The 26,684-nt window shown below is 41.0% G+C and overlaps 1 protein-coding gene across 5 annotated transcripts in view; it reads left to right on the forward strand.

The window, feature by feature from the left end:
• The window catches only part of LOC133410435 (inactive dipeptidyl peptidase 10-like), a 112,287-nt gene that overhangs the window by 6,629 nt on the left and 78,974 nt on the right, over window positions 1-26,684 (forward strand). For all 5 annotated transcript variants that reach the window (XR_009769556.1, XM_061691614.1, XM_061691615.1 and 2 more), the window contains exons 2-3: window positions 14,738-14,852; window positions 18,201-18,296. Coding sequence is in view for 4 of the 5 variants with exons in the window: in XM_061691614.1 (XP_061547598.1) it covers window positions 14,738-14,852; window positions 18,201-18,296 (211 nt within the window). In the remaining variant the exon portion in view is untranslated. The remainder of the gene's footprint in view (window positions 1-14,737; window positions 14,853-18,200; window positions 18,297-26,684) is intronic.

A 26,684-nucleotide genomic window follows, 5' to 3' on the forward strand; every position in this document is an offset into this window, starting at 1 on the left:
TACCAATTTTACAGCTCAGTGCCTGCTGAATCCTCCGTTGCCAACCATAGGTATAAAAACATGCAGCTCAACTTCTTAGCCTCACAGTGAGAAACAATTTCCTCTGCACATGCACTCAACTCCATGACAATGAGTTTATTTTCCCATTGTTAGAGGAGTCAGAGCGGCACGGTGGACGAGTGGTTAGAGCGTCAGCCTCACAGTTCTGAGGACCGGGGTTCAATCAATTTGCATGTTCTCCCCGTGCCTGCGTGGCTTTTCTTCGGGGCACTCCGCTTTCCTCCCACATCTCCAAAACATGCAGGGTAGGTTCATTGACAACTCTAAATTGCCCGTAGGTGTGACTGTGAGTGCAAATGGTTGTTTGTTTCTGTGTGCCCTGCGATTGGCTGGCAACCGGTCCAGGGTGTACTCCGCCTCCTGCCCGATGATAGCTGGGATAGGCTCCAGCATATCTGCAGCATGCAGTGTCATTTGTTGGAATGCAGTCATCTGCTTCTAATTGCATATCAATCAGATATTGGGCAGCAGAGGAGAATAACACCCAAGAAAGCTGTGTAGGGGATGGATGCTGATAAATAGAGTTTACCATCCTGTATTGTTCTGACTGATGGTCAATGGATCTATCCATTATAGCCAGTGTTGGGTCGTAACAAATTGCAAATTTGTTACATTACTGGCAGATAATGTGTAATTAAATTAAAGTGGATTTTGGAAATTTCCCAGATTTTCAGTTATATTTAAAGCAGGTAAAACACAGCAGCATCTTTAGCTGTTGGGAATTTGGGAATGCACCGAACACGACCGGAAGGTCATTCTTCATCATGCAACACGCAGTCATGATTTCCCGAAATAAAATTGCCCACATACCAATTAGCGCCACACACGCTTGTCACAATGTGAACAAAAACAAAGGCAAGAGAAACGTTTAGCTTGTATAACTACGACTATCTTACACAAGGGCGCCGCAAAGCATGCTGGGAACACCCTCCTTCAAAGCTGACACTTGTAACGGGCTCTTTCTGGTCACGTGCCGGCTAAGCGACGTGCCTACGTAGCGGCCACGTCGGTGGGGGTAACATTCCCAGTAGGGTTGGGCATCGAGAATCGAGAACCGATTGGAACCGGGACTAATGTTCCGGTTCTCCCGGAACCGTTCCGATTTAAAAAATTCGGGTCCCAGTTTCGATGCCTAGTCCTCCAACCGCGAAGAAAAAAATGGCGAAAAACAACGAACAAGCGGCGTAAACCAACGAAGAAGAACGCGCACAATGATGGGCTTGTGCCCAACGGCGGCGGCGACGTATCTTAACTTTGTTAAACTGAAAGACGAGTCGTCTCAGTGCAACACTTGGAAAAAGATGACGTTGCGGAAAGGAGGCTTTCACGGTGTGGAGCGTCTGACGTGCTCCAAGTCAGCCTGCACCGCGCGGCGCTTCAGTGAAGCTCAGTCAACTGGGTGAGTGAAACAATAAAATCCGTCTATGCAAACATTGAGACAGCTAACAAGGTTGCACTTTTGCACTGATGCTTTTTAGCGCTTATTTTAGTCCTCAAATCAACGTAAGAGCCACTGCAAAATAATAAAAAAAAACGCTTAACAATGGGCTAAAACGTCGCCGTAGCAACTTTATATCACCATGAATTGGGACAAAATTCAAGTAAACGTTGTCTCACAAACACTACAAACACCTTGTGCCTCATTGGTGGGTAAGCAAAGGAAGTCACGTTTTCCAGCATTTGGTTCCATCCATTAAAATAATATAAATAATAAATAAATCACTGAGTGCCACGGAGGACGACTGGTTAGAGCGTCTGCTTCACAGTTCTGAGGACCGGGGTTCAGTCAACCTAGCATGCATGTTTTGGGGGATGTGGGAGGAAACCGGAGTGCCTGGAGAAAACCCACGCAGGCCCGGGGAGAACACGCAAACTTCACACAGGCGAGGCCGGATTTGAACCCAGGTCCTCAGAACTGTGAGGCGAATGTGCTAACTCGTCATTCGCCGTGCCACCACAAAACAAACATAAGAACAAAGTTTAATCCATCCATCCATTCATTTTCTGAGCCGCTTCTCCTCACAAAGGTCGCGGGAGTGCCGGAGCCTATCCCAGCTATCAACGGGCAGGAGGCGGGGTACACCCTGAACCGGTTGCCAGCCAATCGCAGGGCACATACAAACAAACAACCATTCGCACTCACATTCACACCTGTGGGCAATTTAGAGTTGTCAATCAACCTAGCATGCATGTTTTGGAGATGTGGGAGGAAAGCGGAGTGCCCGGAGAAAACCCACGCAGGCGCGGGGAGAACATGCAAACTCCACACAGGCGGGGCCGGGGATTGAACCCCAGTCCTCAGAACTGTGAGGCAGACGCTCTAACCAGTCGCCCACTGTGCCGCCATATTGTATATCATGGAATATAAATGAATGTGTCAGGAAAGAAATACATGAGAAGGAGCCCAAAATGATCTGACATTGAAAATATGCCAATGCAGACGTCAATATAATCATAAAATTGCGTTTGTCATGCAAGTGCTTTTACGTTTTATCCGTGAGTTGCACTTTGAAGTCATTATCTGTGACAGTAACAATCATTGTCTGGGATTTCTCACCACAATTCCTCTCCAACAAAATGCAATGCAAAGCAATGTGGCTTTCAGCCACGGCTGGCGAGTTACCTTCGTTCACTTTTTCTTTGTCTTCTCATAAAGTTAACGCACACCTTTATTACTAAAATAAGAGAGAGATTAATTGATGTACCTGAGCATGAACACCTTCATAAATATAAAGACCTTGTTGGCTCATTCTCATACACACAGTATGTTGTTGTTGTTCCACTAGGATTGGCTGCTATTCAAGTATAACCGTGAGCTGCTCGAGGGTTAATGTCGTGCTAAACGACCCCGCTGGCCCGTTGTTGTTGTTGTTTTTCCAAAGTACTACTCCTAAAGTATTTACTCCAAGTTCGCTCTCTACGCATGTTGGGAAACTCAGAGCATTGTTGGAGTGTGCCGTTCGGTTATTCACAGTGCCTTAGCGGCCGGATGTTTACAGGCGGAACTGCCACATTCAATGTGGCGGATGCGCTGACCGTCACGCTGGCTCGCGAATGGTTCGTAAAATGGAGCGCGCTCTGCCTCTTTGAAAACCGCACTCACAGAACGCGGTGAGCGCGTCAGATTGAATTTCCGAACGTACCCAAAGTCATTCCGACATAGGAGCTATGGCTTGTCCCAATGTTAGCTACTGCATTGTTAGCGAGCAATGCTATTTGCATAAAATAGACACTTGACCGCAGCTGTATAACACTCATGCTATCGATTCAAAGTTACTGTCTATTTTTGGGGAATCCAGTCAATTAAAAATACAAGTATGTGATAGACAGAAATGCTCCTGAGTCCATCAAGTTCCTGAGGAAGTCTGAGTTGACTCCAGCCACATCTCCAATAGTAGCTCCAACGTGTCCTAGTTGTATTTCTTTCTCTATCTGATTCCATCTCTTTAGCCTTCCTGGTCTCTTCTCTCAGCTTGTGTTTCCTTGTATTAGAAGACCCATTTGTTGGCAAACGAGGGAAAGCCGCCGAAAGCCTCCGCCATTGTTCCCAGAAAGCTATTTATAAATAGCTTTCAGGCTGAGAAAGTGTGGTCACCGCACGAGACTGTTGCACGTTTCTGGTTCTCGTCTTTCAAAATAAAACTATTTAAGCAATAGAAGTCCAACATCTCATGATATAGTTAAAAAAAAAAAGTGCTGCCTGCGATGCACTCCGGAGCAGTCTCCAAAACACCAGTTGAGAAAACGACTGTGTAACGATGAATAAAGCCATTCAAATTCAACAGGCGGTTCAGAGGTGCTGCAACTGATTGGAGTAGGAGTAACATCTTCAAGGCTGTTTTCCAACTGCCATATATGGATTAAGAAAGGTACCGTAGCTATTTTAGTGGCATTGCTATTGTACTTGGCTGAGAGAAACTCCAGCCCCGCCGCGACCCCGAACAGGATAAGCTTTATGGAAATGGATAGAATGAATGGATGCTACCATGTGTGACTGCACTCTGCGGGGAATGTACCATTGCTGTGGGAAATGACACTGGTATTTCACTTTTAAGATAAACCCATACATTTTGTTTCAGGGGAAGCAATTTACAGACTACACGTGGCGCGAGATATTAAGAGAGATTTGGCGTGATTGGTGTACCAGGGTTGTCAAAGCAATGAATGAATCTTGTGTCATTGTAATGTGAATATAATTGTGTCAACTTCCAAAGATATGGCAAAAACATCAGCAGTCCAGGATTTGGGGAGTTTCATGCCCTCAAAAAGAGGGGCCCTGAAAAACAACCTCTGGCTCAAGCCTACATGGAGAGAACAGCGACTGTTTGAAAAGTATCTCACATGGATCAGACCAATGACAGTATCCTTGAGGGAAATGTTTTTAATGCTAAATACAATGAAAGGACACCAGGTAGCAAGAAGCTTGTCATTTCCTATTGACATGAAGATCAATTTCAAATGCTAAGCCTCGAGCAACAGCGTGGTCTTGCCTCTCAATAAATCACAGGGTAGACATTTGACATCTCAACCAAAATAAGCCAATTGAAATACATTATTATTATTATTTTTTACCTAATGTCATTTTATATTTATTTTGCTTCTGTCATATCTCCTAGACTTTTCAAGGACAACCCAGGTCAGAGTAATCTCACAGCTATAAATAGTCTGACCTCCTCCTGCTCTCGCCATATTGTGTGCATGGGTCCATTGCATATATACAAAAAGCCAGTAAGGACATTCTTGCCAACTATTTCAGAACTATGTGTCGCATTGTGACTTTCATGAAAGGCTTCTGGTTATATGATGATGATGAGTATCATCACAAGATAATATTTAGCACGATTGTCCGGCGAGTGCTGGCCAGGTCGACGTTGGCCTACTAGGGACAGAAGGAGCTGCTGCCTCAACGTTTATATTTCTCTCAGGTAAACCAGATAGACGCAATCAAATGCTGTTAAATAACAATGGTAAAAGCTTTTGTCTAATGTGAAGCTTGTATGAGTGCTTGTATGTTGCTGTGCTTTTAAACGACACTAAGCTAAGTTAGCAAGAGCTAACGTTTTAGCTCACACTGGTCATGATTGTCCCAACATTCAAACATGGTTTAGTTTTCATCTTAAACTTTCAAGCTACGCGAAATGAATAATTTTCATTGAATCATAGCTAAATGATTAAATGCGACTGATTACAGATTTTTCCAGTGTGGCTTGCACACATCCTCCCGGAATGACTTCTAACCCACCCAACGTGCGCAAACGGCTCATGTGTGTGCCCACACCAAAGAGGTGTAATTCTTTTAAATCTTGGGTTGGCTGTTAATCATGGAGCGTGGAGTCATCCTGAGACTTGTGAATGCAACAGAAATCCATTTGGAAAACATAGCACACTTTAAATCTGGAATTAACTTCCCTTGTTCCATATGTGGAACTTAATGAACTGAGCTGCACAGATGCATCAACCCAATTAAACACCTTTGGGGTGTATGGATCTTGTCTGCCCGGCTGTCTCGTCCAACATCAGTGACCTCACAAATAGTTTTTCAACAAATGGGCAAAATTACCCCCCAAAAATACATTTTTAAAACATTTTCCATTTTCAGTTTCAGTTGATAAAAAAGCCAGGTTTCCAAATATAACCCCAATTCCAATGAAGTTGAGACGTTGTGTTAAACATAAATAAAAACAGAATACAATAACTTGCAAATCATGTTCAACCTATATTTAATGGAATACACGACAAAGACAAGATATTTCATGTTCAAACTGATAAACTTGATTGTTCTTAGCAAATAATCATTAACTTTGAATTTTATGGCTGCAACACCTTCCCAAAAAGCTGGGACAGGGTCGTGTTTACCACGGTGTTACATCACCGTTTCTTTGAACAACATTCAATAAACATTTGAGAACTGAGGACACGAATTGTTGAAGCTTTGTAGGTGGAATTCTTTCCCATTCTTGCTTGATGTACAGCTTCAGCTGTTCAACAGTCCGGGGTTTCCGTTGTTGTATTTTACGCTTCATAATGCGCCACACATTTTCAATGGGAGACCGGTCTGGACTGCAGGCAGGGCAGTCTAGTACCCACACTCTTTGACTACGAAGCCACGCTGTTGTAACACGTGCAGAATGTGGTTCGGCATTGTCTTGCTGAAATAAGCAGGGGCGTCCATGAAAAAGACGTTGCTTGGATGGCAGCATATGTTTCTCCAAAACCTGTATGTACCTTTCATCATCAATGGTGCCTTCACAGATGTGTAAGTTACCCATGCCATTGGCACTAACACAGTCCCATACCATCACAGATGCTGGCTTTTGAACTTTGCGTCCATAACAGTCTTGATGGTTGTTTTCCTCCTTGGCCCGGAGGACACGACGTCCACAATTTCCAAAAACAATTTGAAATGTGGACTCGTCGGACCACAGAAGACTTTTCCACTTTGCATCAGTCCATCTTCGACGAGCTCGGGCCCAGAGAAGCCGGCGGCGTTTCTGGGTGTTGTTGATAAATGGCTTTTGCTTTGCATAGTAGAGTTTCATGTTGGACTTACAGATGTTGTGCCAAACTGTATTTACTGTGATTTGTTTTTCTGAAGTAGTCACTGATGGTGTAGTGGTACACTCACCTGACTTTGGTGCGGGCAGCGTGGGTTCAGTTCCCACTCAGTGACGGTGTGAATCTGAGCGCAAATGTTAATGATTATTTTCTAAAAACAATACAGTTTATCAGTTTGAACATTAAATATCTTGTCTTTGTAGTTAGTGTATTCCATTAAATATAGGTCGGACATGATTTGCAAATCATTGTATTCTGTTTTTATTTATGTTTAACACAACGTCCCAACGTCATTGGAATTGGGGTTGTAGTTACTTTCATACATTTGTGCTTTTTGCGTATTTCCATAAAATAAAATGGACTTTTCTTGAGAGCCTGCAATATATCTTACCAGCAGATGTGTCAGTCATGTCTTATTAGAATTCAAGCATTGATCCATTCCAGCCCGCGACACTACAGAGGATTAGCGGTGAAGAAAATGGATGGATGATCCATTCCATCATTTTCCTCCTGCACTTAATTAATAAATGAGTCTATTGATTAACTGTAATGGTATTGGTTCAAGCAAGAAGCAGGTATAGTTACTGCTCTAGCAATTGTAATTAAAGAGGTTTCTCATACTGCTGGTCACTACCATAGTTGAATTGTTATATTAAAGTTATTACCATATTCATTGCTAACTTTTACTTCCAACATTTAATTCAAGAGCATCATAAACTTTTCTTGATGATGATAGTGAGAGGGTGATGCCACAAATCTATGAGGAAAGGAACGTCAAACAGTGTTTAACACTTAAAGCACATTCAAAATGGAACGATAATTTAGCGAGCACTCTGAGCCTCTGTAAAAGCCTTTTCCCAACGCATTTAGGAGGCAGTGCGCCATCGACAAACCCATTAATTGTGTATGTGCTGCGAAGACGTGACAGCGCAACGCCCTGTCGCTTTGCGTAGCGATGCTCAAGATGGCCATTTGGTGTCACGGCGCCGCACCTTGAGTTGAGAGCAGGGTAGCTGTGGCATCAGACGGGTACCAACGACAATGAACAGACATGAATAGAAGAACCCTTACTGGATACGCAAGTGTGCTGAAGCAGCCCGGCTAACCGACGTGCCTGAGTGGCGGCCATATTGGGGAGGTTGACATTCCCCGGCGCAATGCGCAGGCATCTTTGTTGTCTTGGTTTTCATGCCCTCCACAAACATGGAATATGCAGACACATTGCCCCGGCTCGCTTTGCCTTGTCGTAGTTGTGTTGTATCTACCTTTTGTTCATATCAACAATGCCAGGCATCCTAACGACCTTCCTTTTTTGCATTCTCCAAAAAATGTTCCCCTTTGTGGTTTTGGATTGCGCCGCCAACTTGGAGCATAAATAGTTGAGTTTCTCCACTTCACCTCAGGCTAGTGTGTCCTAACTACGCCTTTTCTGCATGAACTGAAGAAAACTGCTCAGATGAAAAGTGAAACGTCAACCAGAACGTTCCAGTTGTGATCTATTCAATGCCCTGAGAATGAAATTATGTGGATGAATGTGAATATTCACAGGTTTGACCAACAAGTAAGAAAAGCATCCATGCGCCTTCAACCACTTCCAAATCAGTTCACACCGAATGCACAGTATCTTAGCCATAGAATAGAAGCGACATAAAAGCAAAGGCTCACATTTTGTGTGGGAATTTGTTATCAAAATGATATGAGAGTGGAAAATTCATTTTCATTGACAGTATATTCTTTATTGAATTGATTTATGTTTGGGCGGCACGCTGGACAAATAAAATAGAGTACATTTTATTTTTGACTACGAAGGTTTCCGTGAATACACGTATGAAACTTGTTGGGTTCAGTATCTCCAACAAGGTTAAGAACCATTGATCTAAAACATGTAATGTGGCCCAGTATGTCCTCCAGTCTCATACTTGAGATTTATTGAGAAATATATTGTCCTGGTTGAGGATCTAATGACTGTGATAAAGCTCACTTGCTGTGTCACGACTTCTGGTAGGAAAATCGTTTATCAGTTTCTAATCTATGCCTTGACACATCCTATAAAGCAATACTATTTCTGACACCCAATCAAAACTGTTTCTATTACTTCTCATAATTGTGTTATTTAACTGAGGATGAATTAAATTGGCTAGTTTTAAATTAAACAGAACGTGAAAATTAGTAAGAGAGAGAATTTTCTCTGTAGAGACAGATTGGCGATTTGGAGTATCTGCAGGTTTAAGGTGCTATTTCCCCCCATGCTTCAGTGTGTATATCCATCCATCCATCCATCCATCCATCCATTTTCTGAGCCGCTTCTCCTCACTAGGGTCGCGGGCTGCTGGAGCCTATCCTAGCTACCTTCGGGCGGGAAGCGGGGTACACCCTGAACCGGTCGCCAGCCATTCGCAGGGCACATCGAAGCAAACAACCATTCGCACTCACATTCACACCTACGGGCAATTTAGAGTCTACAATCAACCTACCACGCATGTTTTTATAATTTTGGGATGTGGGATGAAACCGGAGTGCCCGGAGAAAAGCCACCCAGGCACGGGGAGAACATGCAAACTCCTCACAGTTCTGAGGACCGGGGATTGAACCCCGGTCCTCAGAACTGTGAGGCAGTCGTCCACCGTGCCGTCCGTGTGTCTGTGTATGTGTGTGTGCGCGTGCATATATATATATATATATATATATATATATATATATATATATATATATATATATATACGCACACACATATAGTATTCATACTGTATTGTGAAATGTGAAAAAATGGACAAAGCTCCCAAATATTGCCAAAGGTTTAACAAATTTAGCAATCCAAACTCAAACGATTAAGTACATAAAAAAATACTAACAGAAATCATCCTTTTTAGATTCACTTGCGCTTTCTTGCAATTAAAACAATCAGGAGGAATTTTCTGATTTAGTATAATATTACCTCAACAATGATCTCTTGGATATTACATTAATTGTTGGAAATGGTTTAACTACTGTATAAGTAGCCTATATGGTATATATCAAATGACATTAGTTTGCTTTCATTTCTTCAAGGTGAACAACAAAAAGTTAAATACCACATCAGAGGCCTAAGGTGCTGTAAATTCTAATGTTTTACATCGATTCATATTGTGACTTATTTATACCTTTGTTTTGCGCTGTGTTCCAGCAAACAGCGATTTCAAACATAATAAAAATAAAACGAGAGGGTTGGTAAACCACATGCGAAGTCAAGCCTTTTACTCAAAAGACGAACTCCTTATTATATCATGTTTTGTCCTCCCCTCTGTCCAATCGAGGTATATTTGTGGATTGCATTTCACCTGCAGGGTTTGATGGGTAATTGAGGGCAGAAAGCCTGCAGAGATAAGATATTTATATGAGGGAGGTTTAATTTATCTTATCACTGACAGCATATGCAGTGGAAGATCTCATTTGAGATCCACGAACACAAAGGCTCAGACATGCAATTGGAGGCAGTCGCAGCGCAAATGTTGCTGGTTTCACACCAGATAATATCGCATACATGATATGCTCCGTGGTCAATCACATTGTTGAAACAAGCTTTCTGCACTCAGTTTGACCAATGGAGCCCTTGAATGCAAATGCATGCAGCATTCCTTAGATTACGTAGATGCAGATGTGAGGGTCGAGACGCAACTCACGTGCTGAGTACAAATATGTTTTTCTTTTTATTTTCTCTTAGGTAGCAGCATGTAAGCAGGTACAGTTACAGACCCAGGTCCAGATGTACTGTATATTTGGACAGTGAGCATATATCAGACTCAGAATCGGCAGAGTCTCCGGTAGTTGGAGCCGCTCTAGTACGACAACGGACGGTCAATTGACAGAGAACGCTTTGGAGACAGAAAGGCATGGACAAAAAAAAAACAGTCACTGAGCAATAAAAGGTTGCTAGTAGTCTGCTAATGCCGGTACAATTTGTATTTTTATTTGTATTTTTTTTTGGACAATTGTGCCAAAAAAATATATATACATATAATTTGTCCACTAGAAACCACTATGGTGGATTTAAAATAAAATAAAAACTCAATATATGAGTAAAGCATAGACTTGATTTAAGATGTTTCGCGAAAATCGAACGTAATGCAGGAATTGCAGAAATTGACATCTATTTTCAGGGGGCTCAAAAGTATCCAGACATGAAACAAGATTGTAAATATAAAACATAATTTGTAATACTCAAGTGAAAATCCTTTGCATTCAATGGATGTCTGGAGCCCACTGAACATATCTTTGCCTTTTAAAAAGTCTTCGGCTCGTAGTCGGCTTTGGGCTATTTTCCATCCTGTGAAGTGCAGTCCTGGTAAAATTGCAGTATGTGGGTGAATGTTTAGCCCATCTACCTTAGAATTCATGTCTGCTGCACATAATCAATAAACACTAATGAGCCTGTTGAATCGGTACTGATTCCTTTCCCATCATTCTATCGCAAGTTTACTTTATTTTCATCTGTACTAAAAATCTGATTCCAAAACTCGAGTTGTCCCGATCCACTCACGTGATCCCAAATCACGGCCAATCACGTAATTTTCAGATGATTGGGTGAAAAAGATCAGATTTTTAGATTTTCATCATTCTTAAACATCATAAAGTGACAAAATAATCCCGATGTACAAAGACACTGCACTGCCAAATTTAAAATTAATATCTTCTTTTTTTTGCCAACAATGTAACGTTTTGTGTTCGTGTAGTGGAATGAAATACTATGACAGATACTCAAAATCAAGTGACTTCGGAATTGGTTGCCAAAAAAATGCAATCAGCGCAGGAACATTGGAAGCTTTAAACAGGTTTTCTGGCAATATCTGGCTTTCCTCTGCGTGAATGTTACCACTGTTTTGCAACTTCTTGGCAATGCATTTACCATATTCCTATCAAGGCATCTCTTGATTGAAGTTTTTTTTTTTTTTTTTAATTCACAGTTCTGAGGAGCGGAGTTCAATCCCCGGCCTCGCCTGTGTGGAGTTTGCATGTTTTCCCCGTGCCTGCGTGGGTTTTCTCCGGGCACTCCGGTTTCCTCCCACGCCCCAAAAACATGCATGAATTGGAGACTCTAAATTGCCCGTAGGTGTGAATGTGAGTGCGAATGGTTGTTTGTTTGTATGTGCCCTGCGATTGGCTGGCGACCAGTTCAGGGTGTACCCCGCCTCCTGCCCGATGATAGCTGGGATAGGCTCCAGCACGCCCGCGACCCGAGGTTGGAGAAGCGGCTCAGAAAATGGATGGAAGGATGGATGGATACTCTGTCATAATATTTCAGGTTTTGATTGGAATGCTTAGTGGGTAAAGAGGTTAGGCCATGGATTGCCTGCACTTCTACTGTTTCTCATCTATAACCCGATGTTTTCTTCTCTTGATAGTATAATGTTAGGTTAGATTTTGTGTCCATTGCCTGTTCCAGCAGTTAAAATTAAAGAACTGACAGTATTAAAAAACACTTCAAACAAATTTGCCAACACAATATCTGATGAGGTCATTTGCAAATGCCATGCCAGGTTTTGTGTACAATACGTATTAAGATCAATAACTGAATATAGACAATTAAATTACAAAGGTATTGAAATACAAATCTGCGATTGGGTGGAAACCAATCCAGGGTTTACCCTGCCTCTCACCCAAGGTAGGCAGAGATAGCAGCATGCTCACCTGCGACCCTATTGAGGATAAACTTGATCAAAAATGGATAGATGGATGGACAAAATAAAAATATCAACATAATTGGCAATGCATTACCATTCCCAAGAATGCATTTGGAATACTACTCTTTTTTTTTTAACACAGTTAAAAAACTGGCCTGGAGACTAGTTGGCGATCTCATGGCGACTTGAGTCTCTGCTGGTTGCAGAGATGTCTCTATGATGTGACTTGAGTCTCTGCTGGTTGCAGAGATGTCTCTATGATGTTTCCAAGAGTCTCCTGGAGACTAGCTGGGTAGCCAGGGTGTCTCGGTGAAATCGAACTTGTGCGATTTCTTTGGAGACCTTTGGTGTCTCCTCTACATGGTCACTATCGAGAGAACCCATGACGTCGGTTAATGTCACAAAACTGCACGCAACCTTCACCAACATTTATATGGACACCTCTACCGATGCCCACATCAACCTCTGAAAAAATCAGAACAATCGCTCCAATATTTAAAATTTTATGGACATAAAAGTGTTATCCTATACACGTTCAGAAAAAGCTTAACTTCGCTTGATGTCACAAAACTGCAATCAATCGTTACCAAAATGTACGGAGACATATCTGCTTATGCCCACTTCAACCTCTGAAAATATCAGAACGATTGCTCCAATATTTTGTATTTTATGGACATTAAAGTGTTTTCCTTATTCGAGTCCCAGTATCCGTGCTCCATTCTTAGTCAATGGACCACAACAGACACACACACACACACACATTACATACGTTATGCAGTATATTTAATGAAAGAATATTATACTATATATAGGCCTATATCATTAATTCTCACGTTGTGTGGAGACGTCTATCAGACATCCTCCTGGTGAGACTGCAAGTAATATTTTGGTCTCCCAGGTCCCTCAGTCGCTGCGACATTTCCACCAGTGAGATAACGAACAGCCCTGCAGATGTTCTTTTTGTGTTGACAAACAAAAAACGAAGTATTTCATAAAAACACCGTAAACCTATGTGTCAAGATAATTCTCGGCGGAAGAAATGTTCTTTTATTTACAAGCTTAATTGGTCCTCGAGTGGGGTTGGTAAGTTGAAGAATTTGTAAATTAAACAATTTACCCATAAGAAATAATGTCAACATTAATAATTGGTTCTAGCCTCAACAAAAGTCCTTATTTTGGTAAAGTTTTGTACACTTATCCATGCTTTAGACACTGTTAAACAAAAACATACCTTTGCTGTTAATCGAAGAAGAAGAAGAAGAATCACCTTTATTGTCATGAATATGCATGCATGCACACAAAATTTGTTCTCTGCATTTGACCCATCACAGTGAACACACACACACCTGTTAGTAGAACACAGTGGAGCAGGGGGCAGCTGACGCGCCCGGGAAGCAATTCAGGGTATCGGTGTCTTGCTCAAGGACACCACAGCCGTGAATCCGGGGGGTGTTGGCGAATGGTCCGGTCGGGTTCTTTAACCTCGGTCCACCACGGTGGCAGGCAATGATCTTAACCAATGGGCCACGGCTGCCCATCCCATGACCATTAATCATCTGTTCACAGCATTATATTCATTATCCAAAGTTGTCAGCACTTGGTTTATTACAATCAAAGTAAGGGTGACTAGTTATTGTCTTTCAAACAAACAGAATGGAAGGTGTCTTCTTAGGCGGAAGTACAGTACATGCTTATTATGTACTGCGGCTGAAATAAGTATTTAACACGGTGTGGGGCTGCTTTTCGGCAAATGGTACTGGTAAACTTCACATTATTGAAGGAAGGATGAATGGGCAAATGTACCGAGACATTCTTGACAAAAATCTGCTACCATCTACGAGGATGATGAAAATGAAATGGGGGTGGACATTCCAGCAGATAATGATCCAAAACATACTGCCAAGGAAACTCTCAATTGGTTTCAAATAAAAAAAAAAAAAATAAAGCCCAGAATGGCCCAGCCAATCAACTGACTTGAATCCAATCAAAAAGCTATGGAAAGAACTGAAACTCAAGGTCCATAAAAGAAGCCCACGGAATCTTCAAAATTGGAAGACTGCTTGTGTGGCTGAATGGGCCAAAAGAACACCAGAGCAATGCATGCGACGAGTTTCTCCATCTTGAAGCTGTCATTGCAAACAAAGGCTTTTGTAAAAAGTATTAAAAACCAGTTAACATGTTCAATACTTTTCCCCTGTGTCATTTCACATTATTACACACAATGTATTTTCTTATTTGTTATACTTTCGTTGTATGTATGGATTATTTGGGTTGTTCCCAACATCTGGTAAATTGTTTCGCTCAATAGCACCTTTGCGAATATATTTAATGAGAAAAGTGGTGCCGCGTTAAATACTTATTTCAGCCTCTGTATTCTTTGCAATTATTTGAATTAAGATATGTGACTGCTGAAGAGGGTCTTTCGATGTTTACTTAATCTGTTTGACCTCTGTTTTTCTCTACAGGACCTTGGTGGGGTGAGTCCACCTCAAAGGAACTGGAAAGGCATTGCGATTGCCTTGCTGGTCATCCTCGTGGTTTGCTCCCTCATCACCATGTCAGTCATTGTCCTCACACCAGGTAAAATTCATGATCAGACTCTGGAGTCTGGTTTTGCAATGCAGTCCACACGTCAAACACAGCAATTTTCTCTTTAAACAAATAACAAGAAGAAACCACACATGTTGGATGTATAAATGTATATACTGTATACTGTACATAACTACACAGAACATTTATTAACTGGTAGCTCAAACAACTATAGTTTTAATACAAATACAATTAACTCGGCTCTGAAACAACTCAACGCACTTTCTACCTTAGTTTATAATCTTACTGAAACTGACTCCACACCACTGTCTGAAACAGTCTTCTTGGATAACCATTCAGAAAACAGGATGAAATGACAACAGGGTCTGCAATTTAGAAGGGGTCATTCATACAAATACACCCACCATTTTATTTACTGCTAATCCAGTTTCAAAAGTCACAAGCAATCTGAATTCTAAGATAAGACTAACTGATGGCTAGTCCATCATAATACTAATTACAGTAATTCCTCTCTCGCTCTCTCACTCTCACTCTCTCTCGCGATCTAACCATCTATCCATCCAGCCATCCATTAATCTAGCTATTTAAAGAGATACATTCCACAATTGAAATACAAAAAAAAACAGTTGCATGACTACAAAAGTTTACAACATTTCAAAAGATGTAATGTGGAGGTTGCATGTTTTCTCCGGGTACTCCGGTTTACTCCTCCATCTCAAAAACATGCATGCTAGGTAAATTGAAGACTCTAAATTGCGTGAAAGTGTGAATGTGACTGCGAATGGTTGTTTGTTTGTATCAGCCCTGCGATTGGCTGGCAACCAGTTAAGGGTGTAGCCCCGCCTCTGGCCCAGAGTCAGCTGGGTGAGGCTCCAGCACGCCCGCGACCCTAGTGAGGCTACACGGTTCAGAAAATAGATTTGCTTTGAAGAGCGACCTTTTCAATATAAATTTGTTGATGTGTTCCTGAATGTATTCGCTTTTAAAGAAGTGGAAAGTGTGTGTGAAATTATGCAGATTGATTCTCTCTTTTGCTAATTCGGTGAGCTCTAAAACAAATGTATTAAGTAAAGGATTTGCACCAAGAAACAAGCTTCGAGCCTGATGTGACTGAGATCATCCCTTGACCTTTCAGCCACTGCTGTATTCCATGATTGGCTACTCTCTAGGCCTCCAAGTAGAAATATGCTGTGTGGCGTTTGCAAGGTTAGCCAATATGGCTGACATTCCAAATCATTTGGCCCGACCCCTCCTCTGCTCACAATCAGCAGCTGTTCTATTTAAAAAGGCACTTTCCATTCCCATTTAGCATTTTATGTTCAAAAGTGAAACATCTGAAAAAATTATTCCACTCATGATCATGTAAATATATTATTTTGTGGGTTGTGTTTGTGGTTAGCACATCTGCCTTACAGTTCTGAGGACTCGCCTGTGTGAAGTTTGCATGTTCTCCACGAGCCTGCGCGGGTTTTCTCCTCCCACAGCCATAAAAACATGCATGGTAGGTTAATTGAAGACTTTTAATTGCCCGTAGCTGTGATTGTGAGTGCAAATGGTTGTTTGTTTACATGTGCGCCGCGATTGGCTGGCGACCAGTGCAGGGTGTACCCCGCCTCCTGCCGGATGATAGCTGGGATAGGCTCCAGCATGCCCGTGGCCCGAGTGAGGATAAGCGGTGTAGAAAATGGATGGATGGATTAAAAACCATGTGTGTGGCTGCCTGAGCTGTACATGCAGTTGCCAGTGGGGACAATCGTTGAAAATGAAATCGTTGACTTTGCAATATTAATATCTCGAATATTCATATCTATATATCGAAACGATATATAGATGGCACCTTGGACGACAAAATGGGTGGGAATCAATGCGAGGCTGCACAGCAACAGAGAAATATTAAATGCTTTTGACAATGGTAGCATATAAAAGGCCCATAGTAATTTAAAAACAATGTAATCTCTTATCCCTTAGAAGCACTTACACTTTGTCAAATTGCTTTTTGAAAGCCACAGAAATTAGTGATGGGAATTCCGTCTCTCTTTACAGAATCGACTCTTTTGGATCGGCTCACTAAAAAAGAGCCGGCTTTTTCGGCTCTAGAACGGCTCGTCAGATTTTTTTGTTACTTAAATGAATTTACTCTGCAAACATCATGTAAAATTATGCATACTGATGTAAAAAATGTCCAATATTTTCCATATTTATTATAACAGTTTGCCTTTATTTATTCACGGTACTTGGTCCTACAATAAAACAAAATACAAAAACAAACAACTATTTCGAGTTGAACTAATAAATATCCATCCATCCATCCATCCATTTTCAACACCGCTTCTCCTGGTTAGGGTCACGTGGCGCTGGAGCCTATCCCAGCCGACTTTGAGCAAAAGGTGGATTACACCCTGATGTAAAACAAAAATAAAAAAAATCTGCATTCGGATAACTTATTGATTGGCATTGAGAAAGCAAGTTGCTCAGCTTTGAGGAGCTGATCTGGTTTCTTCTGTGGTAAATGATTTGTTGTCTCCTGTTTTGGAGAAGGCTCACTCAGAAGGGACTGACATTGCTACAGTGGGTAACAGTTGCATTAGACACACTGGAACCTTCATTAATACCAGGTTCAAATGCTTGTGTTTATTCTTCTCATTGCACGGATGGGTGCCTCAGCAGGTTGTGCAGCCAAGCACGATAAGAGATTTTTTTTAATTTTTGTTTTACATCATTTATATTTTGTTGTGAGATTTTTTTTCCTGCAGATTTTACACTGCCTTTGAATTGTAAATAAAGTTTGTGTCCAGATTTGACTCCTTTTCCTGCTATCGCTCATTTTCTTAACTATTCCTTACCAGCACGTTTGTTTTCTCTTATGGCCCCTCGCTCTGTTTCTCACTCGTCTTCCTTCCTCCGCCTGTGTGCTGCCACTCCTCCCCACCTCTGCTCTGCATATTGACCAATCACGCGCAAGCTCTTTCTTCAGGAAATGACGAAAGCAGCTCTCAATCTTGAGCCGGGTCTCATCGTTCGCTTCAAAGATCCGTATCTTAGAGCCGTTTCGTTCGTGACCGACACATCACTCACAGAAGTGCATGCGTACCTCAACAGAGGATATAGTCAGACAGGGGAAGCAATACAGAAAATGAAATACTAAAAAAACAATCCAATAGTCTTACTGGTATAGTCTTAGTAGTGCTGTTGAAAGAGATGCATCATCGCAGGTAACCCGTCCTGAAAGATTCAATCCGAATCTGAATTTCAAACAGTCATGCAACATACTAGTATTGTGTCTTATTAATTACAATAGACTTTTAAACAGGGGTAACAGTCATATTATGTTATTACATGTTGGTGAGAGGAATCTCAATGAATGCCTTATAATTACAGCTGACACCCAAGCTGGAAGTGACACCAAACTGACTGTGGAGGATCTCTTTAAACCAGAGTTCAAGGTCCACGACCCAAAGGCTAATTGGATCAACGGTGAGTCATACAGTCGGCATGCAAAACATTCCTTGTTAGTCGTGAACCAGCTGCTCTGTATTTGATTTCAACATTCTTTGTTGTTACAAAATAATTCGCTATTTTTTTCTTGGCAGACATTTGATGGTACATACTTTATACCACTTAAGGTGTGCTAATGTGTATACGTACACTCCATATTTATGTCACTATTGTGCTCTGTTAAAGAACTATGGTCCATCTCTCTGTTATGTCTCCCCACATTGTAATTGAGACTCACTAACATCCAAACTCCGCTGTTTGGAGTTATGTTACAGTTTCTTCTTTACATTGGATATGTCCCTTATTTGCCAGAAGGGGATCATATGTTGAGCCTGATGGTCTTGGCTGAAAATAAACCATATAAAGGCAATCTGATTATGATTTGCTTCGAGTGAGGAGAAAGATGATACCTCAGAGGGAGAGGATGGACAGGATTGTGGCATTCCTGCGGTGGTCACTGTCTGTCTCTTTCGATGCTGCCCTGACTTTTCCCCTATTGCCCATGAACTGCATAAGTGTAACAGCATGCCTCAGGGCAGGAGAAAGAGGCAAGGCCTTCCATCAATATTTCATTCCCAAGTGACATTTTTCCACTATCTTCACAACGCCATCTCATTCCCTGAGCTGACCTTAGGCTAGAAAGGGACAACTAATGTTGTGCGATGCGGCAACCAGTAAAAATAAGCTTTGCAGGTTGGTTTATGGATGGATTGGACGAAATAAACTCCTGGCCAATGAGGAAAGCGAGATTTTTCTTTTTTTTTAGGCTTTTGGGGATTGAGCTGGAAGTGATCTTAGTCAGAATCACACTGATACTGTATGATCATATTTGAGCTACTCTCTTGTACAAACTAATTTAGCAAGTCAGACTTGAAATTTAATTGGTTAAATAATTCCATAAATGTAGTATGCAGAAATTTACAAACACTCATAATGGTAATAGTATCGTAATAGTAATTTTGGTCTTTTAATGATTTAAAATATTTTTTTTCCAGGGCGGAATGATGATATAACACTCTGTACTGTTCTGATTGATTTTCAAAAACAATAATTGAATACACAAGTTTCAATTTAGAATTTCTCGAAATCTACGGTGAATCGATGCAGGGGTGTGCAGAGACCTTTGCATGAGCAGCCATTAGGTCCCTAATTCAGGATTAGCTGTAGCAGTTCCTGTTCAAATGCTTTCATAAACACTACTCAAACACTCACACATGCATGTCAAACACGCTCATGCGTGCAATTTAAACATACTCACGTGCACATTTAGTTAGGTAGTTCAATTCCAAATTCTTTTGACATGTGCTCGTGAGCACGATTGGCATGCGTGTCAGTGCGTTTGACATGCGTGTCAGTGCGTTTGACGTGTGTGTGAGCATGTTTGACATGCGCGCGTGAGTATGTCGACAAGTTAGTGTGTTCGAACGTATAAGTGTGTTGAAGTGGTGTTTATGAGAACAAGACATTTAGTTGTGCGTATGAAAGCTTTGCAAGAGTCTTTATGACAGCTGAGCAAACACATTTCACTATTGTGTATGAGAGTCTTTCAGTAGTGTATATGTGAGCATTTGAAGAGTAAGTGTGAGGGCTAATGCTGAATGATGTCCTTGGAGGGGCATGTGGGGGGGCATATGCTCAAAGTTAAAAGGTGGGCACATAGAACAAGAGTTTGAAACGCCTTACAGAAACATACTGTACTTTATCAGTTGCACTGTGTATTTTGTATATATCTGAAATTACGTATGTGTTTATTTTAATTTATTTTTACAGGGACAATGCACAATAAAAATAAATTGGACCAGAGTTAGCTAGAAGATAATTTTCATCTTTTGTCCTTAGGCAGGGAGCCAAAAAGCAAACAAACAACACAGCACAAGAATGACACAATATAAAAACATCACCGTATATAAAAGTCCATCATTGTGAGATATTGAATAAATATCAGCACACTAAGTGTAATAAATTATAGCATAGCTGCATGATAAATAAAATAATTCATGTTTTGAGAATTGAAATAAATACAAGGCAATCTTTGGTGATTGCCATTTTGACCTAAATTTATCCAGTTTGAGGTTGTTTTTTCTCTCTCTGATATGTGCAGGCATAGAGGTCCACTTTTCCACAGCTTTAACAGAGAAAGGATATTGACGAAAGGAAGTCTTCCTGAACGGTGGTGCCCAGTCACCTCTTGTTTGGTGCTTTGGTCATCCTGACACTGCCATTCCCAGGATAGACAAAGCAGAGGGGGTGGTGCAAGATTATGAATAATTTTAAACATCAGGAATGCATCAGAGTAAAATAAGAAGTTGTCGAATTGAGATTATATTTTTCCAGAATATTACATTGATGATAGTCCCGTGGCTTTTTATCTTGTGCATTCAAAATTGGATGAATATTAAAATCTAATGAACCAAACCTGAGAAAATATTTGAAAATATTTTAACTACAAATTATTCAAATGACATTAATAGCAACAACATAAAATACTATCCATCCATTTTCTATACCGGTTATCCTCACTAGGGTTGCTGGCGTGCTGGAGCCTATCCCAGCAATCTTCGGGCGAGAGGCGGGGTTCACCCTGAACTGGTCGCCAGCCAATCGCAGGGCACATAGAAACAAACAACCATTCGCAGTCACATTCACACCTACGGGCAATTTAGTGTCTTCAATTAACCTACCACGCATGTTTTTGGGAAGTGGGAAGAACCCCGGAGAAAACCCTAATAAACACCCAAAAATAATTTCAAAAATAAGAATACTCAAGGTTTGAACATTTGTTTTTTCTTTGAGGAGCAGTTTTGCTCATCATTTCTTCATTTGAGGAGCAAGTTTCTAATTGTGAGGAGCAATTTTTTGCAGGTTAATCGCACAGAGAGCTGAAGCAAGTTTTTTTATGAAGCAATAAAAATATGACAATATAACGTTGGAGATGAATGTAGGGCTGGAGCTCACGAATATTTTAGTACTCGAGTATCCTACTGAAAATTATATCAAACAATCGGATATTTGGATACACTATATTTTTGCTTGGTTCAACAGCAATTATGATTACAAAAGAGAAAATAAGAGCTTTAACCAAAACAAAAAAACAAAACATTAACAGCCTTTGTGCGTCTTCACTTAAGCAGATGAGAATTTAGCATTTTTATATCCTAGAATTTTAGTCTAGCTGACGAGGAATAAGACAAATATTCCTTGTACTACTACAAGTTTTGGAAGTGTTCAATTTGTTAAAACTAAAATGAAGAAACCTGGAGAGAGAACAAATATTTCCTTCATCTGACCCTCCTCTATTTTTTATTTTGGCTGTTAGGTCAAGCAGAATGGAGGATCTGTATCCCTTTTATTCCGGAACAGTTTTACTGTGTCACACTGGAGTTTTTAAGCTTACGCTGTGGTTTCTTTGCATTATAATTGAAGTTAATGAGAATCAGAGTCGAACAGAACAACATTTCTAGAGGGGAGAGAGAAACGAAGACAAAAGGCAAACACAAATTGTAAACAGGATGAGAAAAGTAAGTCATAACATTATCGACAACAATGAAACATTAAAAATGAGTGTTGCAAGGGGCTGTAGTGCTACATCCTGTGAGGGAAGGACAGGACAAGCTAGAACAGGACAAGGACAGGAGAAGAAGCATGCAGGACAAGGGTCGTGAACCCGGCTGCACAACTGAAGTGGGGTGCGGTTGACTATGTAAATTATAAAATTCTATAGAATGAGAGTATGAGTGAGGGGATATACAAGCAATTCACATATTCATATTCATTTGTCGCAATAAGTGAGTGGCCCCACACCAAGGGAAAGAGGAGGAAGCAGGCCCGAGGAGCGACACTGACCCCACCAGCAGCCAGAACGGGGGACGCAGGTGGGCGCCAGCTGGCACCGCTCCAGCGCCCACGGAGCATGGGCGAGTCACCATTACACCACTAATACTCTCCGGGAGGTCATCCCAGTGGTTCCCCCCCAGCCCCGAGATCGGGAAGGAGTGAAGAAACTCCCGCCCCCACAGACGCCGGAACCGCAAACACAGGGACGAGAGAAGAAGAGGCCCACTCCATGCATGTGTCCTCTCACCGTGCAAACCGATCTAAAATGGGTGGGAAAATAAAAATAAATACATAAATATAATAATAATAACCTCAACAACAAAGAATACAAAATTCCAAAGTTTCACACTGAGAAGAAGTCTTGTTATTGTCAAATGGCATCCTACCCAGGCAAGGGAAGCAAGAGTCGACATTTAGCATGTTGAGGAAAGGTGACCAGCTATCTACATATATATGTGTAATTGATTTTTTCGTTCTGCTGATATTTTTTCGAACGCAATATATTCTATGATGAGATTTAGCCACTGACTGATGTTAATAGCTTGTTTTTTGTCCCAGTTTAATAAAATTGTTTTCTTAGCGGTAGCTAACGCGACAAGTAATGATTGTGAATCTCTATTAGGGAGTTCGATTATGCTTAAGTTGCCAAGTATGCACAATCTTGGGGAAAGTGGAATCCTGAAATTCAAAATGTAAGAGAGTTTTTGTGTAACCGAAGACCAAAAGCATTGAATTGGTGCGCATTGCCATATAACATGAAAACAGGTGGCTGGGGTATTTTTGGTGCATTGCACGCATATATTAGATGGAGAGAAGCCCATTTTATGCATAGTGTACTGAGTAAAGTGTGTTCTATGGAACACTTTTGTATAAAATGTAGATTTGGGTTTTTTTGTCATTCTAAACGTACTGTTACAAATCTTTATGCAGTAGCTACGGTCAGCGGACATGGAATGGTCTTCTTCTCATTTGGTGATTGGTAAGTGCATTGATTTAGTACATGAAATTAATTTATAAACTTTGGAGAGATTTATTTTATTTTGTGGGAAAAGCTTCACTATTTGCTTGACAAACAGTTCGAGGGTGCTCTGGAGTGTCGGTATTCTTTTTTTACATTTTTTTATTGCTGCTTTTAATTTATTGTATTTCCGCCTGTTATTTGGAATTGTTGGAACAGTTCATCACGTGTCCTAAAAACATTATTGTTAAATAGTTGTTGTAGTTGGTCAATTCCATGTTGTTCCCTCCTCTATTTGGATACGTGATTCTCTTATTCCTCTCTGGTCACATTTGCCACATTTTTCACATACTTGACTCAAAGTTTTACCAGTTACAGATCATCAAATGGTAGTATACTATACCGGCCATATGTCACACAGTGACTGCACAGAGCAAAAGCATCTGTAAGTAACGTTATGGTTGCTAAATGGTTGCACACTGTACTTTTCAGCTTTGTAATAAACAAAGCCACACACTTGACGTTACATATAATTAACAGAGGCGCTCCACCGGGCTAATGTTAAGTTAGTAAGAAAGACTAACGTTAATCTCAGTGATTAGCGCTGTATTAATTTCACCTTCGTCTCTGAGGTCCCGCAACGCGGCGTCAGAGAAAGGTCCATGTTACAAAGAACGGGTGCTCGCCTTGCTCTTCATTATGAAATTCTTCCACACTTTCACCATTTTTCCTTTCACCATTATCTTTTTTTCTCTTCTCAATTTGGCGTCGCGTTACATCATCCTGCTGTGTTCCTGCTCCTTCAACCGAATAGATTTCACTTTCGCATTCTACTCCCCACGCATTTGTGACGTAAGCGCGTTGTCTCACATACCTGTGTGCGTCCGTCTCCGTGGCCGTCTCCTTGTAAAATGGAGGTAGGTAAAAAGGTTTTTTGAGGCGCAAAATGCTAATTTTAACTTGCAAACTGCGATGTGAGACCACTTAATTTGAAGCTTGATACTGATAATAATAAGTAAATACACTGCTGCTGGTCAGTCTGGGATCCCTCACATCGGTATTGGTATCACTAAAATACCTGATGGGTGACTCAGGAATTACTGGGAGGTCCAGATATACAAAAAAAAGATATCAAACCTTGTCTTTACATGGTATTTGCAGGAAGTATGGTCTCTGTTAATAAACCTTCATCAAATTGTAAAGTAGCATTTCTGAAGATTAGGGCTCTCAAGATGAGTCGACTTGCCACAATTATGTTGATGATCAAAATCGTCAACAATTGATTTAACCATTGATGCCATCGTTTATTTTTTTTAAGCTTTGTTTTTCTCTCAAAATTGCCTCGCCCCCCACTGTCTTGTCTGCCTTTCTGTTCTTGACACGCGTGCAGTAGTGGTAATCTGCGGCTAACGGCATGGTTAACCGCTGTTAGAAGCACTTTTCCTCTTCTGCACTCCAGAGCCTGTAGTAAGTCTAGCACCCCATGAAGGTGAAACATAATATTAATCATTTTTATTCAATTAACTACTGGGCAATGGCTCGGCGACTGTTGATTCGAGCTATTGCGGGACACGCCTGGCAAATAATGCTCAGCTACGCTCACCACATTACGCCACGTTCGTAGTGTGCACATCCCTCGACAACACATCTGGTACGTAAAGTTTTTTTCACATTTAAAGTGTCCTGTAGTTTTCAAATGGATTTGATTGACATTCACACGTCTCAGGAAAATGGCGTGCTCCGTGATTTACAGCCTGCCTCAGACGTCATTGACTCACGCTTCTTTAGTTGTTACACACAAATTTGCAGGTTACACACAATGGGGGTGTCAGAAGTATGGACAAGAGAATGCGTGTAGCTGAAAGATGTGCTAGCCAGGTGCGTTTAAAAAAAAAAAAAAAAAAAAAAAAAGACTTACATGAAGCGGAGTATATGGCCTTTAGCCCTGGTACACACATTTGTCTGTTACAGACACCACACATCAAGATAAAACAAAAAATCCTTCATTAAATAGTTTTGGTCATACTGTGTGTGGTGTGCGGTGACAATCTCAACACAGAACACCACACACCAAAAGATTTTGTTCCACCGCCGATCTAGAAACAAGTCCTCCAAGGCAGAAATCTGACGTGATCACATGTGAGCTAACAAACATGAAGAGCAAACACTGCCAGATATGTTGTGCCGATGTGTCCTGTGTGTCTCCGAAGGGACCTGTTACAGAATGATGATGTCGTCAAAAAGTCTTGCTTTGGAATATACTACTTGCCATTTGGGGAACCCACTTTTGTACACAAAACGATATTATGTAAGACATGTTTTTATTTACGGACGCTTCCTTTTTCCTTCGTCAGGGCGCTTCTTTGATTGGCTACATTTCGTTCCGCTTCACCTTAGACTACAGGATAATTGTATAGCATAATTTTATGACATATCAAATAGTCTGGCATTTGGCATGTTTGGTTGGGAAGGGGCAAAATCGAGACAAAAGCAGACCGATTATCTTTATGTGTGTACCAGGTCTAAGAGAGTAATTGCCCATGAGGTGGTGGAGTTTAGCCAACAACTCATCTTAATTGTCCATTATTTTCTGAATTAACTCCATGTGACACCTATTAATCCCAATTTATCTACCTTTTAGCACATTAGCAGTCGTAAACTAGATGCATATTTTTTTCGTTTACCAAATCAAAATAACTGTGCATGTGTTTCCAATCCAAGGATTAGTAGAAGCAAACTAGGCACTTTTTGTGCAAAGCATTATTGTGAGACTGCAGATCTTGCGGTCTGATTCTTCTGGGTTAATTGGGAATTGCAAGCTCTGGTGGCTCCAATTAATTACTAGACTCCCCAGTCTGTGACAGAAACTGCGCTTATTTGCTTTACCGTGTCCCAGCAGACATAAATAGTTGTGCCTTTGTCACATACATAAGAATATTTAGGCATTTACTGTTGTATATTACTTTTGGCATTTGTTTTGCTAATAACAGTCTCATCGTCCCAAGTTGAAAACACAGCATGATAGATCGCAGGGAGACTTGAAGACATGATTTACAGTACTGGGAGATATGAAGGTTGACATTTTCATCCATTTATCCCCCAAAAAATATTATCCATACCACTTAGCCCGTGACATGTCGTGGCTTGATAGACTGCCAGTCCATCACAGGGCTGACGTCGAGGGAATGGTAACCATTCCCATTCACTCCTACAGGAAATGCTACTGTATATCTGAACGATCAAGAGTTGTGTGATGGGTTTATAGTTTTTCTGCTTACACATGCTGGTGAGACGCACTGACTGTTTTTGCCTTGTGGAATATCCCATCTATAAGGCCTTGACATTTTACTTTCTTATGTACTGTATCATCTCAGATAAAGAGCCAACTTGAGAGGATGGGAGCTCATGATGAATTAAACATGGCAGGTTTAAATATAGACTTCCAGGGGAAAAAAGCAGATGTGTAATATCTCATCTCCCACCCATCTCATATCCTGAGATATAATCTGACTAATTATGTACAGTATCTTAGTTGATTGGCTCGGCTTCTTGCATTACTTACATTTAATTTAATT

Source organism: Phycodurus eques, chromosome 12 (assembly GCF_024500275.1).
Source record: "Phycodurus eques isolate BA_2022a chromosome 12, UOR_Pequ_1.1, whole genome shotgun sequence".
Taxonomy (NCBI): domain Eukaryota; kingdom Metazoa; phylum Chordata; class Actinopteri; order Syngnathiformes; family Syngnathidae; genus Phycodurus; species Phycodurus eques.